At 38.5% G+C, this 16,440-nt stretch overlaps 2 protein-coding genes across 2 annotated transcripts in view; one reads left to right on the plus strand and one right to left on the minus strand.

The window, feature by feature from the left end:
• LOC145498767 (E3 ubiquitin-protein ligase TRIM71-like) overlaps window positions 1-860 on the plus strand; it is a 3,711-nt gene extending 2,851 nt beyond the window's left edge. The window contains exon 1 of the mRNA XM_081478697.1: window positions 1-860. This exon is cut by the window's left edge and continues 2,851 nt beyond it. The gene's annotated coding sequence lies outside the window, so the exon portion shown is untranslated.
• Window positions 861-952: 92 nt separating this feature from the next.
• Window positions 953-15,558, minus strand: LOC145498956 (ubiquitin-conjugating enzyme E2 Q2-like). Its single transcript, XM_081478754.1, has 14 exons — window positions 15,060-15,558; window positions 14,845-14,952; window positions 14,642-14,743; window positions 12,192-12,263; window positions 8,790-8,842; window positions 8,493-8,586; window positions 7,750-7,834; window positions 6,133-6,193; window positions 5,100-5,190; window positions 4,321-4,379; window positions 3,762-3,810; window positions 3,083-3,181; window positions 2,801-2,870; window positions 953-2,697 (listed from the first exon to the last, which is right to left on the minus strand). Exons 1-14 carry the CDS (start codon window positions 15,216-15,218, stop codon window positions 2,666-2,668), a joined length of 1,134 nt encoding a protein of 377 aa, XP_081334880.1. The 5' UTR covers window positions 15,219-15,558; the 3' UTR covers window positions 953-2,665.
• Window positions 15,559-16,440: the final 882 nt, after the last annotated feature.

Below are 16,440 nucleotides of genomic sequence, written 5' to 3' on the forward strand. Positions count from 1 at the left end.
ATGTATGTTACGATAGAAAATGGGATTATTCAGTTTGATTTTGTTTGCTTGCTTTCGTTATTTTATTTTTTTTTTAAATACAAAAAGCCAACGTAGAAATTTAATATCCTATTAAGAGACAGGTTCACTTTCAGTTCAGTAGCCATGTATGGCTAGTGCGTGTTTGATATTTTCCTGAGGTAACTGGTATTTGATCAAAACTGTAATAAGCGTTGAAGTATTGTTGCAATCTGCGTTAGCCCTTGTCAAACCCCTACCTATCTGTATTTCATGTTGTTAACGGAAAATCCTATTGTTTCGTAGAGACAGGATTCGTGTTTTCTGCTATAAATAGAGGTGCCTTGTATGTTATCACTTGGTTGCATTTGGTTTAGACACAATAATCAAAATCGACTGTTGGACCCAAGTCAGTTCTGTGTTTTCTTTAGCGAGGATTAAGTTGAACAATTTGTAAAAACACACCGGGGACCGGGACCCAGGGATCGGGGACGGGTCTCAAGTTGCTGGAGCCTTAAAAACAATCTCTTTTACCGTGAACAATTATCTTGATCATTTACTTAAAATTTCCCAGTTTTCAGATGGCAGTTCGTTTTCAGTGGCGGATCCAGACTTTGAGCTAAGGGGGCGGGGTGGGGGTTTGTTTTACTTGCCCTGCCGGCTTTCCTTCCTTCAGTCATTTCTTCTTTTTTCACCCAAAATAAGGAGGGAGGGGGCCGGGGAGGCGGCGGGCCCCTCCCCTAGATCCGCCACTGGTTTATGCATTGCCTCATTCCCGTGAAAACCATTGTCTCATTCCTTTGTGTGAAGTCTTGCTTTTGAGTGAGTACAAAATGGTTAGTTCACGAGTTTTAAAGTAGAAATAAAGGGCAGAGGATGCAACATTATTTGTAGTTTTGTTCCTGGCATAATTTTCAACCTTTTTATGCCACGTTACGAATAAGGCCAGTCGGAATAAGATGACAAAATAGCCCTTTAATTCTTCAATAGCAACATGCCACTATATACAATAACGAGTTTATACGACAAGATCATAAACTACTACAACTAACGACTAGAAAATGGAACATAAAGCTCGCTTTAGCAATGAATACTTTTGAGAACTTGATAAAAGATAGCAAGGAAACCCATTTTGCAATTAAATGTTTGACACTGCGTTAACACCGACTGATGATCGACGAAGGTCATTAAATGATTATTAACAACAAGAGGTCTACAAATACAGGGGACGTCCGCCATCTCGAGCTCATCGAGCGAAAACTCAATGGAGATACAAGAAAGAATATTCATGAAGCAAAAAGTATATGCTAGGGAAACTCCTATCAATCCGAGGTGCCGTTCAAGAGAGCGAGTGTCTATAACAAAGAATAACTAACAAGAATTGATCTAGATACCTTAATTTCTAAGTTAAGAAAGAATGACTGGTTGTGAATTTATATTACAATAGACACGAGCTTTGAGTTATTTTTACCAGCTGGGCGACTGAAGCCCACGGTTGTAAGCATATCCCTAACCACCTTTCCCTGGTCTCTGTTTCTTTCTAAAATGAAAATGTACCTCTGTTATATGGTTGAAGGTAAGACTAACAAAGAGAAGCCAAAACAAATGCTTGCACAACAAGTAGGAAACAAAGAACTTCTTAGGGCAGGGGTGCTGAATATTATTTTTGCAATGCTTACGGTGTTTCCCCACCCACGGCATGTTTAATATGATCAAAAGTTACTTATTTAGGCAGCTCAGCGCATTCTTGCAGGGAGAAAGGGGTGGCAGTAAAAGCGTCACATGTTTTGTTAACATGTTTAGCAACGTACAGAGAGAACCACTCCGTCCGCACCCAAAAACACAGTTTTCAATCTGCTATTTGCTTGATAAATACTCGTGTCATACAGCAAATGAACCTCACCACTTGTTCAAAACAACTCGAGTCCCCGTAACGAGAGCCTAGGTACCAATAGCCTCCTACGCAGGCGCTTTGCTTGTCACGCAATCTTCCTCCCCCACGGAGAAGATTGCGTGACGAGCCCAAAGAACGTCTGCGTAGGAGGCACCAATGTCAACACTGAGCTTCAAGGCACATGCAAGACCATTTACCTTTCGGTTTATCTACATGTTAATAGCTAATAAACACAATGGAAAGCTGACCACTCTGGGTAAGAAGTAGAAGTACTCATTGAAATGGAAAATTCATCTCTAATAATACTCTGCCTGACAACTGTTCTTTCTACTGTCAACCCAGTCATTGCGTTACAAACAGTTTGCTAAGCCCTGACAAAAAATTATTTACGGACACCTCCGCAATGTACGCGGCAAATGTGTCTGTCCCATTACGAACGCTTCAATCAGTATGCCCAGAATTAAATTTGACCGATTCTTGTACATGGCCCTTAATATAACATTCACCTTGATCATTCACTATGTTCTCCTAACTCACATAAAAAAAAACATACTACATCAGTTTGGAGAATTGACTGATACATCAGAAATTAAAAAAAGCGCACATACGTTTAAACTGCATGCGAAAGTACAGGGGGAAAACAAGGGAGGGGCATTATCTCTATTTTATAGCTAAACCCTAAATACAACACCTTGTGAACTATCATAAAAATATTTTGTGTAAGGACAGTCTGTGCAGTCTTAAGAAGCCATCGCTAATATTTTAAAGTACAAGTCAGCCTTCATGTTTGGGTGGAGTATACCATCCTGTAAACAGGAGAGACATTTCAATGGATAAGTAGAACATTATCTATATTAAGTTGCAAAATAAACAAAATAAAAGGAAAAAAAAATGAAACAATTTCCATACCATTTTTTTCATGGATCTGTACCAAAGACCTAAAAGACTGTTGAGCTCGTACAAGACTGTAGACTCCTGGCTATTAAAACAAACAAACAAAAAAACAAACAACTAAACAAAGCAAGTATTGGCATTATAAATGCAACTCATATCTAAATGTTGCACTGAAAATGTCTGTAGAGTTTCTGGAGTTTCTCTCAACAATGTTTGTTATATACTGTGTGAGATTTATCAACGCGTTTGTACCCACATAATAATTAAAACACAATAAATTGAAATGGAAGTACACACCTTTTTGTTCTCTTGGAAGTTTATCCTTGCTTTTCCTTTCACCAGTGTAGCAGCTATCTGCATGATAACAGCCTCAATTGTGTAAGCACTACTCCAACCCTGTGGCAAACACAAACCTTGTAAGTCGTTAGCTAAGCATTCAAAATCCTCTTGCTGTTTTGAAACATTTCTTGTAATTCTCCTTAGGAGAATGTCTTCCTTGATCAGGCTTTTAACTCTCATAACCTTTCTGCTTGATTATGTATTGAAAATGATTAGGAGAATTCAGGAGCATGCCAGTTTGCATAAGCATTTGCATGAAGATTACTTTTTTAAAGAACAGTTTACAAGGCAAAAAAATATGAAAATATGCTCAGGGAAGTAGTTTTTCTAAAAAAAAAAAAAAAAAAAAAACACACACACACACACACACACACCATGAATTCAAACTCACACACTCCACTTGTGTAAACAAGGGTAATAGGCTTTGTTTGTTATTTGTCCCAAGAGGAAATAGATTCTCACCCAGACTAGCTTATTTATCCGTATCTATTTCAGCCAATCAGAATAAAGCAGGGTTGTCTGGTTAGTTGAAAAATTTACTGTTTGCTAATTTCTTACAATTTTTTTGACGTACAACCCTGCAGTCCTTCTCTTTAAAATAATCATTACACTAATCCATAAAAACTATTTTGCATACCTGTGGAGTAAGTAGTTCCATACAAAGAGCTCCTCCACTAAGTACATAACTAAAGAAAGGGAAAAAAAAACTAATCTGTTTGCGAATATGGGGAAAATAACATGTAAAATTGGCTATCATGTACATATGAAAGTACCAGTGTACACATTGGGTACACAGTATCAAAAAGAACTTTGCTGTTCTGTCAAATTCCTCAATAAGCATTGCTAGGAGACTTGCTTCAGTTATGATTTTTTAATTTCTGAAAGATTTACGGAAAGGGACCATCCCACTATATTGGTGAACAAAACAGGGATTGTCTTCACTCCACCTCACTGTTTTAAACAAAAAAGATGCTGCTCCCCCCAGACCTAACCCCCTTTTTTGCACCTCGGGATACCCCTTCTGATGATACCCAATTAAATTTGCAAATATTGCAACTGTACAAGGAATTGGAAATCGAATGTTACATGAAAAGGAATCATTATGTCAATTAATCCACAATTTACAGCCTTGTGCGCTTCAAACTATATTTTAATAATGACAACATTGCAGCATGCAATCTAAACAATTAACTTACCCTGCCGTTAAAACTGGATATACAACTCTGACAAATGGAGGATCAAATGGAAACTTGTCCTGAAATAGATTGACATTTATTTAACAAATAAAGAAGCCTAAGCCATGTATTACAGTGCGATAAAACACGACGGGCATTTGAGAACACGAGGGATATGTAGAAAACACAAGCTGTAGGCGAGTGTTTTTTACATTTCTTGAGTGTCCGGAATGTTTTATCAAAGTGTAATACACGGCTGGGGCTTCTTCATTTGTTTTATGATATAGATTTTACACGCAAAAAACAGTACAACACGCTTTTTCTATGTTTTATACTCTGATAAAACATAGGTTTTTGACCAATCAGAGTGTGTGCAGGGTCCTAGCTATATTATAATGCTATACAAAGAACATTTTAAATTTGATCACCATAAAATGGTTTCAAACACCAGCAAAACACTAGAACGCCATGCTGAATAAAAGATAGCCATAAAATGGACAAGATGTAAACAATGGACTGGAATATCAAACAATATTTTATTATCTTGAAAATTTGCTGGGTAGCAGAAATAAAGTTTAGGCAACATATGAAACTGTGGCCTACAACATTAACGGGTCAACCTCCCAGCAATTGAATTCGCTATAAGGTAATTCCTTAAAATTTGTGTTCACTGACATCTCAACTGCAATCAGAACTCATAGTGAACAAGACAAACATCTTTCAAATCACACCTAATGACCAACATGTACATTCTCATAGACAACTTTCAACAATCACTTGTACATTATTTTAGCACTCACTGTGAATGTCATGTTTAATGACACATGATCTATGCCCTCCTGGCCTCTTAGCTGCATAAGATCTTTGTGTAATGTACTATCTGGGTCAACTCTATAATGACAAAAACCAAAGCAAAGTCAGTCACCTTGTCAGTTAGCATTATGACATGTTATTCATTACTATAGAGAGGTGTGTTCTGTGTTAATGAGCTACAATATTTACAAGTATTTACGGTGGCCTCAAGGTTAGTGCGCTCTTCTCCACATGGAGCGGCCCAGATTTGAGCCTTAGCCTGGGACATTGGCTGTGTTCTTGGGCAAGATACTTTACTTTTCCACACAGGTATATCTATGGGTATTGACAAACTTAATGCAAGGGGGTATTGGTAACCCTGTAATGGACTAGCATCCCATCCAGGGGGGAGTAGAAATACTCCTAAGCACTAGCCTGGTGGGCTACTTGGCTCGTATGCAGACTTTACCTTAAATGCTATTGTTTAAAGTTCCAAATAAAAGTGACAAGCAGGCCTGTTTACTTTGGAATTTAGTAGCTTTTTCCTAACACTTCTTTCTAAGCACCAATGTTTCGGATGATTGTGACATATTTACAGTAGTTTCATCCATTTTACTAAAATAGTTGACTATAATTACAACATGTACATCTCCAGCAAATAAAATTTACCTTAGCAAGCATACATGTAACAATTTTAAACTAGTTTTGGTAATACAAAAAGTTATAGTAACCTAGAGACCACAAGGATATGTGTTGAAATGAATCAACAACAGGACAGAATAATCAATATACCAGTGAGCTTTGTATCTTTCATTCACCACATTTATGTTTCAAAATTTAAATTACCAAATTTGAGTTTGCTAATTTTAGAGTATTGTTACTTTACTAGCATTGCTATGCAAGGATTTACTAACCACATTAAATTTTATCACTTCAGTAGGGTCTCCACTTTATGCAGAAAGGGAGTTGTTGCTTTTAGAAGTTTACAGTATGTGGTTCACCTCTAACATGTATACAGAAATATAAGAGCCCTTGACACACCTGATAATTTTTATTGTCCAGTCATATAAATTGTCATTGTTGAGGCCTACAGAGTATGTCCCTGAAAGAGAGCATAACAAGGTGCTTTAACCAAGGTAGATAACTGTCAGTGATTTGACCATAAAATATTTTTTTTGCTCAACGAATGTAAAACACTACAGTCTACAGTGTAGGTAGGAACAATATCCAAGGCAGAGATTAATGTAGTCATATGGTGTAAGAAAGGAATTGCACACAGTAAGGAAATTTCTTTTCAATTAGACCTGCTGAAAAATTATAGCCAAAAGTGGCAAATGTACATGAATAAATTAAAGGACAGAAACATTCACTTGGTAAAATGCTAATCCAGGACTCGAAATTAACTTTTTCATTCGGGAGCCAGCTGGCGACTAATGGGAAAAATTTGGTCGCCAGATCGTAAATTTTGGTTGCCAACTTATTTTATATATAATTCACATGAGAACACTAACATGATTTTGTACGTCACTTTGCATGCAAGAAAGTCACAAATGAAGAGCTAAAACTTTTGAAAACAGCACGAGTAGGACTTATAAACTGTTATAAAGATACTGTTGTTCTCAGATTATAGGGAGCTTAAGCACGCACGTTTTTGAGACGTGGACGGCAACTGGAAGAGAAGATTTCGCATGCTTGGACCGTATTGTCCCCAAGATTTTTATACTACTCATCTCCAATGAAGAAAAGATACTTAGCAATGTGAATATGGTTGTGTGAGGACAAGTTTAAAGTGAAAAAAGCTCACTTCCGGTTACCGTCCGTGTCTCAAAAACGTGCGTGCTTAAGTTCCCTGATGTTTCTGGTTCGCAGGTGATGGTTTTCTTCTAAGTTATTTTAAATGGAGCGAAGCACAAAAACTTTTACGTCCATGGTTTTCGTAATGACACAAACACGGGTCCTTTTGTATTTCTTCAAAATGCAGTTCTTTATTTTCGTTGCCTTTCGCCGCTGATAAACAACACTGTGCTTGGTCTAGGCTCCTACACAACTGATCACATCTGCTGCCATTGTTCTCGCGTCAACTGAAAAGCGCACGGTGTTGCAGTGTGCCTGTGATCCCAGTTTTGGAAGAGGCCGCTGAAACAATATGGCACTTGGTAAACGCAGTTTCGATGTGTCGAAGTAATTTTTACGATTTCCTTGTAATATTCAGACATTATTTTAGTGGGGACGGAAAGGTGAATTGTCTACTAGCTACCAGATCCGAATAATTTCCCTATCTAAAGATTTAAAAACAAAAGTTGTGTTGTGGTCATCTTTACTTATCATACAAATCGCAAGTCGCCAGCTGGCGACCAGTTCTGAAAATTTAGTTGCCAGTGCTCAATTTTTGGTCGCATTGGCGACCAGTGAGTCACAATTTCGAGCCCTGTAATCTGTACATGTATGTTTATGTTTCAATAGAAAAGAAGTTACTTGTGAATGTAGATCTTTGGTTTAGTCCCTTGCATTTAATTGACATTCTTTGGCACCACTGAATACCCAAGGTACCAATGGTACAGTCTCATCACATCATCTAGACACTTGGATTTGACAACTTTTTTTTTTTTCACTTTCCTTGAACTAACTGACTACATGTTCTGGACATCATGCACTTACCTCTCTTGAAACTGTCAGACCTATACACATCCCTCAGTTCCTTCATTAACCTATCGGTTGCTTGGATTGATCCACACACTGTTCCCTGCAATAAATCAATTAAGAATACATTGCATTACATTTTACAAGTTCCTTTAGTCAGGGTAGAGCAGTTTACAAGTGGGAAAAAAAACAAGAAAAGCTCTGGAAACACAAGTTATAGGTGACCACATCAAGGCTGTACTGGGAGTACAGACATGATGAAAGATAAAAAACTCTCTAGAAACAATGAAAGATTTCTCTTTTTCTGAAATTACTGCCAATGCTTGAATCAACAATTACACAAAGTTTTGATGATTGTGTTTGTGACACGTTCAGAATGCAACAGTATCAACTATATTTCAAAATTATTAATAGAAAAATACATCGTTGACCAAATACAAATGGATGCTTTGTTCTGACATGAAAAGATTGTGTAGCTTGACACATGGAAGCTTTACAATTATATTTTTGGTCACTTCATCTTACTACTTACAGTCTGTATTTAATACAAACATACATTTACACTGCAACATTTAACAATACAATCATCATGGTTTAAGCTCTTTCAAATTTCATGATTGGTACATTTGTCGCAATCGGACTCATATCATTTCATCACTTTCACCGTTGTTGGAAATTATCTTTAGTTTGCATTAATTTCTGAAAACAATTTCTAAAACAGCAGTATGCATCATGACGTCAAGAGCTATTGATTCACATACCTTAAGGTGGTCTTCCCTTCTGTTTACTCGTATCCTCTCTAACACTGCATAGTTTGCTGCACCAATCTCCTGCAGATCCCTGTTAGAATCCTGTCTACTCACCAAATTAACAAGAAAAATAATGCAGTTACAATGTATATTGACCCTGATTATGTATCACAGGATGTAAAAACTTACAATCAATTTAATTCTGGAACTTTTTCACCATGCTGTCAAGTCTAGACAAAAGTCTATTAAGCAGAGGAACTTTACACAGTACAGCTATTAAACAATCTTCAGTTTGTACTGTACACTTACCCTGTATCTTCTTCCATTTCATAGTTATCAGAATCCTCACTGTCATTTTGACCCTGATTTACAAAATAAAAAGAAATCATTGTTATATTTCAGGTGAAAAATACACCATATTGTTTATGACTTGATAGCACACAGACTTTTAGCTACCACCTTCTACTTACCACAGCAATACATGTACAGTGTACCTCTTGAAAAGACGATCAAGTAAAATGGGTGCCATTGTCACCTACTTACATCATCTTGTGATATTAATTTCTTCTTCATGCAGAATGTAAAAAAAAAAAGATGTACACTTCTTGAGGCATTCAATATTCAAAGAATGCCAAATTAGAAGATTTGAAAGACACCATGATTGCTTTTTCTTCCGTCCTTAAGCCTTCTTTCTAATACAGTGGCAGATGATTGCAATGTATCATCACAAACAGTATTGCACAATAACAAGTCAAAAAAAACTAGTACCGGTAAACCTTTCTGTGTTTGACAGTCATGCTCTATTCTCTGTGGTATACTGCAGAATGCTATCACGTAGAAACCAGGCCTGTTTGTTACTTAACCAGGGTTGCAAAGAAGTAGCCAGCTGCAGTGAAAGTCACAGTCTACTCCATCATTTTAGCTGGCTATGTTACTGGGCTACATGTACGTGTCTCATTTCAAAAAAAAAAAAAAAAAAGGAAAAAAACGGCAAAAAGGCAAACTGCTCAAACAATAAAGCTGCTGCCCAAGGGGCTGAACCTACATGTAGGTGTATGTCTTGCAATAATGTCTTACAACATTAAGACAAAAATGCCTGTTAATAGATGGCATAATTGAAAGGCCGTATGCAAGAACGTCCCCTAGATTTTTTGGCCATTTTTGAAAGTGCTCAAAACTAGCTGAATTTTGGCATGTGGGCTTCGTTTCACCTGAGAAACATTGCTCTGAAGTTTTTTTTGCTGGGTTGCTTTTCATTCTCGAGAAATAATGTATGCAAAAAAGGCACACAGGTTGGAAAAACCGAGTGGTTTATTGCATACGCAATATCTCGAGAACGAAGCGAACTTTAACACGAAAACTATGGGACATTGCTTAACATACCTGAACGAAACTGCATGTGAAATTTGGAGTGTTTTCGACAAAGTTTACTTTTGATTAAAATACCTGACGCCCTTTTCCCGCCGAGTCCTTCAAATAAACGAAGCCAGGCCTTTGTTATGATAAACAGAGCCGATCCTTTGTTATAATAGCCAAGCCAAGCCTTCGTTATAAGTCGAAGTCTCGCCTTGGTTTATTATAACAAAGGATCAGCCCGCCGCGACCGCAAGGACTTTGATTTCACTTAGAAACCAGCAAAATGTCAATTTCACACAACTTATATAAGCTCAAATTTGTTGATTTCAGGTCAAAAGTGCTTAAAATGTTGACTCATGTTAACGGGCGACGGCAAGGATGTTGATTTCTCTTAGAAAGCAGCAAAATGTCAATTTCATGCAACGTAAAAGCTCAAAAATGTCGAGTTTAAGTCGAAAAAGGTTTAAATGTTGATTTCATGTTAACCCGTGACGGGAAGGTTGTTGATTTCACTTAGAAAACAGCAAAATGTTAATTTCACGCAGCATATAAGCTCAAAAATGTTGATCTCAGGTCTAACTAGCTAAAAATGCTGATTTCACGTTAACGCGTGACGGCAAGGATGTTGATTTCACTTAGAAAACAGCAAAATGTTGATTTAACGCAGCATATAAGCTCAAACATGTTGATTTCAGGTCTAAATAGCTAAAAATGCTGATTTCACGTTAACGCGTGACGGCAAGGATGTTGATGTCATTTACAAAACAGCAAAATGTTAATTTCATGCAACGTTTAAACTAAAAAATGTTGATTTAAAGTCTAAATAGGTAAAAATGCTGATTTCACGTTAACGCGTGACGGCAAGGATGTTGATTTCACTTAGAAAACAGCAAAATGTTAATTTCACGCAGCGTATAAGCTCAAAAATGTTGATCTCAGGTCTAAATAGGTAAAAATGCTGATTTCACGTTAATGTGTGACGGCAAGGATGTTGATTTCACTTAGAAAACAGCAAAATGTTGATTTCACGCAACGTATAAGCTCAAAAATGTTGATTTCAGGTTTAAATAGATAAAATATGGCGGCCGGAAAATAGTGTTAACATCTGGAACTTACTTTGGTTATCCGGGACAATGATTATCTGCACTGAACAAATAAAAATCAAATAAGCACTTTTCCAAAGACAGCAACGTCTTAAATGGCTACAAATCACGACATAAATACATATTTTTCGACAAACGCGATCGTAGCTTTATGTCACGCACCGCCTAACAGATTAACAAATTAACCCTTCTGCGCAACGTACGGGTCTCCATACATCTGCATGTCCGCTGATCCCAGAAGTTCAAAACACTACAAATCATGACGATGTGAATTAAAATCAACGCAACCTGGATCACAGATCTATGTTACAATCGATCGCTACTTGTTGGCCATTATTATCTTTAAATGAAAAAAGCCGAAACAATCTAGTTGCCAGTTCGAGAAACGCGAGCAGAACGTGATCGCAATGCATGCTGGGAAGGGTCTTTACACCTTGTGTGCGGGAAAACGTGGCGGTCGATACAAGACAAATTTTATCACTCTAAAACCAGTTCTCGCTTTCCAAACTTTGACACTAGCAACGTTTGGCAAATGGGCCACAACTCACGAGAGGGTATTTTTCTTGGGCAAGAACTGCTCTTGGACTTTGCTGCCTGGCTCGATCTGACTTCGAACGCCGATAACACGATTACGGTATATCAGCTGCCTTCGAAGTTTCAGAACACATTTTGATTCTTTAAAACGTGCTGATGACTTACGGGTTTATCGAGGCTTTATGATGCCTCTCAACCACCAGGCAGGCATACAAGGTACTTTAACACAATGCTTAAGATATTAGTTGACAGAGCTCTAATGCGGGACATCTCTTTTTTGTTCGATGGTATTTCGTTTGCTGCTCGATCGATTCACGTGTTGTGTTCACGTCACAATAACCGATGTAAACAATCCGTTCCCAGATTTCCGCTCTATACACTATTTTCCTTTGACTTTAAGACAGCTAAGATTCAGTGGAATACACTATGAACAGTCTGCCTGTTTGCTGTTCAACAAAATAATAAGGTTTCTTTTGTCTTTTGTTCAACAAAAGATCTCCAAAAGATGCCGCTTGGAAAACTGAGTTTTTTGCATATGTTATTTCTTGAGAACGAAGAGCGCCCCAGCCAAAAAAATTTCAGAGCAATGTTTCTCAGGTAAAACGAAGCCAACATGCTAAAATTCAGCTATTTTTGAGCACTTTCAAAATGGCCAAAAAATCTAGGGGACGTTCTTGCACTCGGCCTTTCAATTACTGTATTTTGTCTGGTAACATACCTCTTCTAAGCCTTCATCCTCACTTTCCTCATCTTCTTGTGATGTAGTGGAGTCTTTCATCTCAACATCTTCCTACAGGAAAAAATGATGATTAACTAACTGTCTGGAGAGGACTACTACAATGTACAAGAAGCTTATACATTGTATGTCTACACAAGGCAACACTTATGCGTATTACTGGCAAGCAGCTCTCCATTATTAAATTGTTGTAAAAGTAAAACCAAAGCAATCACATGTCAGATGGCAACCTTGCAAAATAACCTGAAATGATTTCTTGTAAGGACATACATGTCCATGTAGAAAACAACCTCTGCCAAGCCTGGCTACCTTTCGTGGAAGATGTTAATGCTAGACTTTGAAAAGTAAACAGGAGCCCACAGTAAACATTCTCACCATGAATGCACCCAATGAGGGCCTCCTGGGAGGAGGGGAGGGAGAGATTTATGTTCCCTCGGTTTGAATTTAAATTCACCATCATTCTGTAAAATGTTTCACACCAATTACATTATCTAAAAAATAATCCTTGCCTTGCTTGTCTGCTGAAATAAATGACTATATTCCCTTGTACCAAGTTGCAGGATTTTGAAAGCAGTTCAAACCCCTGCAACATTGTTGCCTGAGGGTTTTTGTGATGCAGGAAGACAACACCTGGTTTTCAAACTCTTTATAAGAAGAACTTTCTTCAACATGGTCAAACCAGGCAGGCAAAATTGTCCTCACAGCCAGTCAGTTTGCCTGGATGCCAGCCCCTGTCTTTGTTCTCTATTTCCAGGGTGCACTCAATGAATGTAAACTGAGGTCAATGCATCCTTCTCTTGTGTGTATTTCAAGGCTGTCAATAACACATCTCCAATTTGAAAGTAAGCAGTATGCTACTCTTTGAGCACTGAAGGTGTGAACCTGCTAAACAGGTCTTGGGGCATATACCCCTAAGAACATTTTGAAATTTAGATGCTTGGAAATGCTGGCATGGATGCCATTTTGTCACATGTGAAAGCCTGAGATCCTGTTCTGTGAATGTCTCAGGCATTTCATAACCCTCTTCAATCCTGCTTCTATTGCAGGAAGGAAAGGTAAACACATTTAAAAGTTTTGAAATGCATCATCACTTTGATTCAGATGTTTGAAAAGGATGTCTTACTGAAATATTTCTGTAGGATCTTTTCATTATTTAAATGTTCTTGTCAAAATTAACGATAAAGTGAGATGAAAGTAGTATAGATGGCCAAAGATTGGCTGGCTACTGGCCAGCCCTAATATGTAGTTCTTGAAAACCAGAAAACTGAACCAGTCAGTACTCTAATGTATCAGTCAATTTGAAACTTGAACATCCCCGCAGGCAACACCTTGGGCATTAGACATTTAGAATATTCAGCCAGTTAAATTCCCATTCTCCAGGCCAAATGGTGTACAAATGCCCTATATACAGGTCATACTAGGCGATCAAATGCCCCTACATTCAGCACCAAACACCTGCTTTGAACTTCCATTGTGTTCCAAGTATTGATTATATAACATTAAAATATAAAAGTTAACAACCTTTCACATGCAGAAAGCTTTCCAAGGCTTTTTTTTTTCAGCCACAATGTTACACGGAACTGTGTGGTCCCTTCAAGTTTTCCCGTTTTACCCTGATTTCGAGGCAACTTCTTCAAATCCCCACTACCCCTCTCATATTGGGTCAAATTCTCACCCCATTATCAACCACCAATTTCAAATTCCCAACCCCCAGGGAACAACTACTATTCAAATGCTTGTGTTCTGCCTGGGGGAGGGATGTTGGTGTTCCTATTTTATCCATACATAAATCATTTGAAAAAAAAAAAATACATTTATCTTATTTGTAGCACTATGTACATGTACACAAACTTCAGAAAAAAAGCAAGCAGTATAATTTTTTATACGATATTATACAAATCTTTCAGTTTTTGTCATATTTCAGTAGTTTTTGTACGTGTGAGCCAGTAGTGCACACAACAAGTGGGGCATTACTAGCTAGGCACATCTATAATGCTGTGTCATTTCAGGCAATAAAATCTATCCATGCAAACAACTTAAAAATTTTATGCATGTATTAGTTATAAAACGCCCAATCACGCAGTCACTGCTCTCAAATTTCCATTCAGGGCTTTCCCAGTTCATTCACCGCACTTGCAAAAGACGTAAGCTTCTTGCTCGCGTCGACAATACAAATGCTTGAATTTTCATGAATTTTCTAAGCTAACTATATCCGAATTAAGTGTCCCACTTCCGGTTAAAAGCCCATTACATTTCGGTGTAGGGAAAATAATACGATATTCCGATGAGAACTGAACGAATCGAAAGTGGCGAAGAAAGTGAAGAGAAACATTGGGAGTCAGCTGTACTGTGCATGTACGACATAAAATCACCCCTCTGCATTTGACAAAATGTTCAAAACAAATAAACAGCAAAATTATAAGTTAACTTACGTGTATAAGCTGCACAAGATCTAGGTTGTCTACGTGTGATGGTATAGGGAGATTTTGCCATGTGTATAACTCCTTGACCAAGTGCTTTGTCGAGCGAAGAAGCTGCCAGATAAGAGGAGCGAATGTCAGCTATACAATGCCGACTATTCGTGTATTACAAAGGAAAGTCATGTAGAAGCAAAAGGAAAGCAAAACCATCTTACCAAATTGGGCGCAGAAGGCTCAATACTACTCAAGAACTCGACTATTTGAGTGATTTTCGCATCTTCGCTCTCGGCGAACCACATCGGAGGCGGGTTAGGATAAGATTCCTGTTTGACGCAAGAGACATTAAAATTGAAAAAAAATTATCATCCTTTCCGTAATTAATATCGTAAACGGGTTTGTCAACAGTAACACGAAATCAAACTTGACTTACATAGATATTGCAGTGGACTACATGTTCGCCATTTGGAGTGAGGAATCGGTATGTCACTTCATCCAAACCGTTGGCTTCAACGCGGAAATGTTCATGCCGCGAGCCAAAGGTTTTCTCAAGGATACTAAGCTCCCTTTTAAGCTCTTGAAACTTGGACATTTGCCTTGCTCAGGCAACAGCGAGAGCTACCTTTTACTGGGAACAGCTTCCATCAACAAACAACTTATCCGAAAGGAAATTTCGCGTCTTTGGGTAAAGAGCTGATGTTGTCAACCGCTGACCACGTCGCAGGAGAAATCAAGAGAGTGTTGACTAAGGTTGACGGGGGAGGGGTGAGTTTTTAAAAAATTTCCTGTATTTTCTTTTTCTTGCCCAGAACAGGCGGGTTAGGAGGGCAGAGCGTGTAACGCAACCACTAACCTGCAATCAGGCGCCTTTTCTTTTTTCGAAATGGAGAAGGGAAAAAAGAACGTCCTCCTTTCCAGGGATGAGCTGTAGGGCGGGGGGAGGGAGGGAGGGAGGGAGGGAGGGAGGGAGGGTATGTCGAATGTGTATCGCGCCCTGTTCTGCAGGCTATGTCACCCAGACAACTGCAATTCAGTTGCCTTCGTTGTTAGAGTCAAAACGAGAAACAACGCGAAGTGTTTCTCTTTTTGTGCCTTTTTAGTTTGCCCCAGGCGTTCATTTACTTGTGGAGCTGCGAGATCGGGATTAAACAGTGCGTAGAAAAAAACCTAGGGGTTGGCCTCTAACCCTCTCGGCCTCCTCTGCTTAGTTTGTAACTAACTGAACGTCGGGAGCAAGTTACTATCCTTTGCGGTAAATATGACCCGATTTTCAAAATTACACTGGAATATGAAATTTTCTACTTTGTTTTTCTGGATTCACTCTCTTACTTCTTTGATAAAAGGTGACGATAGGATTCTATCCTAGGTCATTTTCAGTTCATGCCGTAGACAGAGATCAAAAAGAAAGAAAGAGCTATATAATCGTGCCAATATAAAGGAAGCATTTCATTTCAAACTGAAGAGAAGGTATGAAGCAGTTAAGTTTATGTAGTCAACCAGTAGATATTGTTCTGACTGGCAACTTGATTCTTAAACAGTCCGAGGTCGCTTGCTCTCATTCAGACCGTCTGGGAATTAGGCTGTCTGACTGACAAACTGGCTGACTGGCCGACTGACTGACTGACTGGCTGGCTGACTGACGAAGTTTACCCCTGTCTAACTGACTGACGAAGTTTACCCCTGACTGACTGACTGGCTGTCTGACTGGTTGACTGGCTGTCTGACTGACTAACTGGCTAACTGACTGACTGACTGACTGACGAAGTTGACTGACGGACGGACAGACTGACTGGCTAACTGAATGGCTGACTAGC

Source organism: Orbicella franksi, chromosome 1 (genome assembly GCF_964199315.1).
Source record: "Orbicella franksi chromosome 1, jaOrbFran1.1, whole genome shotgun sequence".
Classification (NCBI taxonomy): Eukaryota; Metazoa; Cnidaria; class Anthozoa; order Scleractinia; family Merulinidae; genus Orbicella; species Orbicella franksi.

Bases quoted from the DNA above. Each gene is read 5' to 3' on its own strand.
- LOC145498956 (XM_081478754.1), bottom strand. From the start codon at position 15,218: ATGTCCAAGTTTCAAGAGCTTAAAAGGGAGCTTAGTATCCTTGAGAAA. The intron at 6,194-7,749 runs GTAAGTGCATGA...GCTCTCTTTCAG, and splicing joins GTCTGACAGTTTCAAGAGAG to GGACATACTCTGTAGGCCTC. The intron at 2,698-2,800 runs GTATGGAAATTG...TCCTGTTTACAG, and splicing joins ACAGATCCATGAAAAAAATG to GATGGTATACTCCACCCAAA.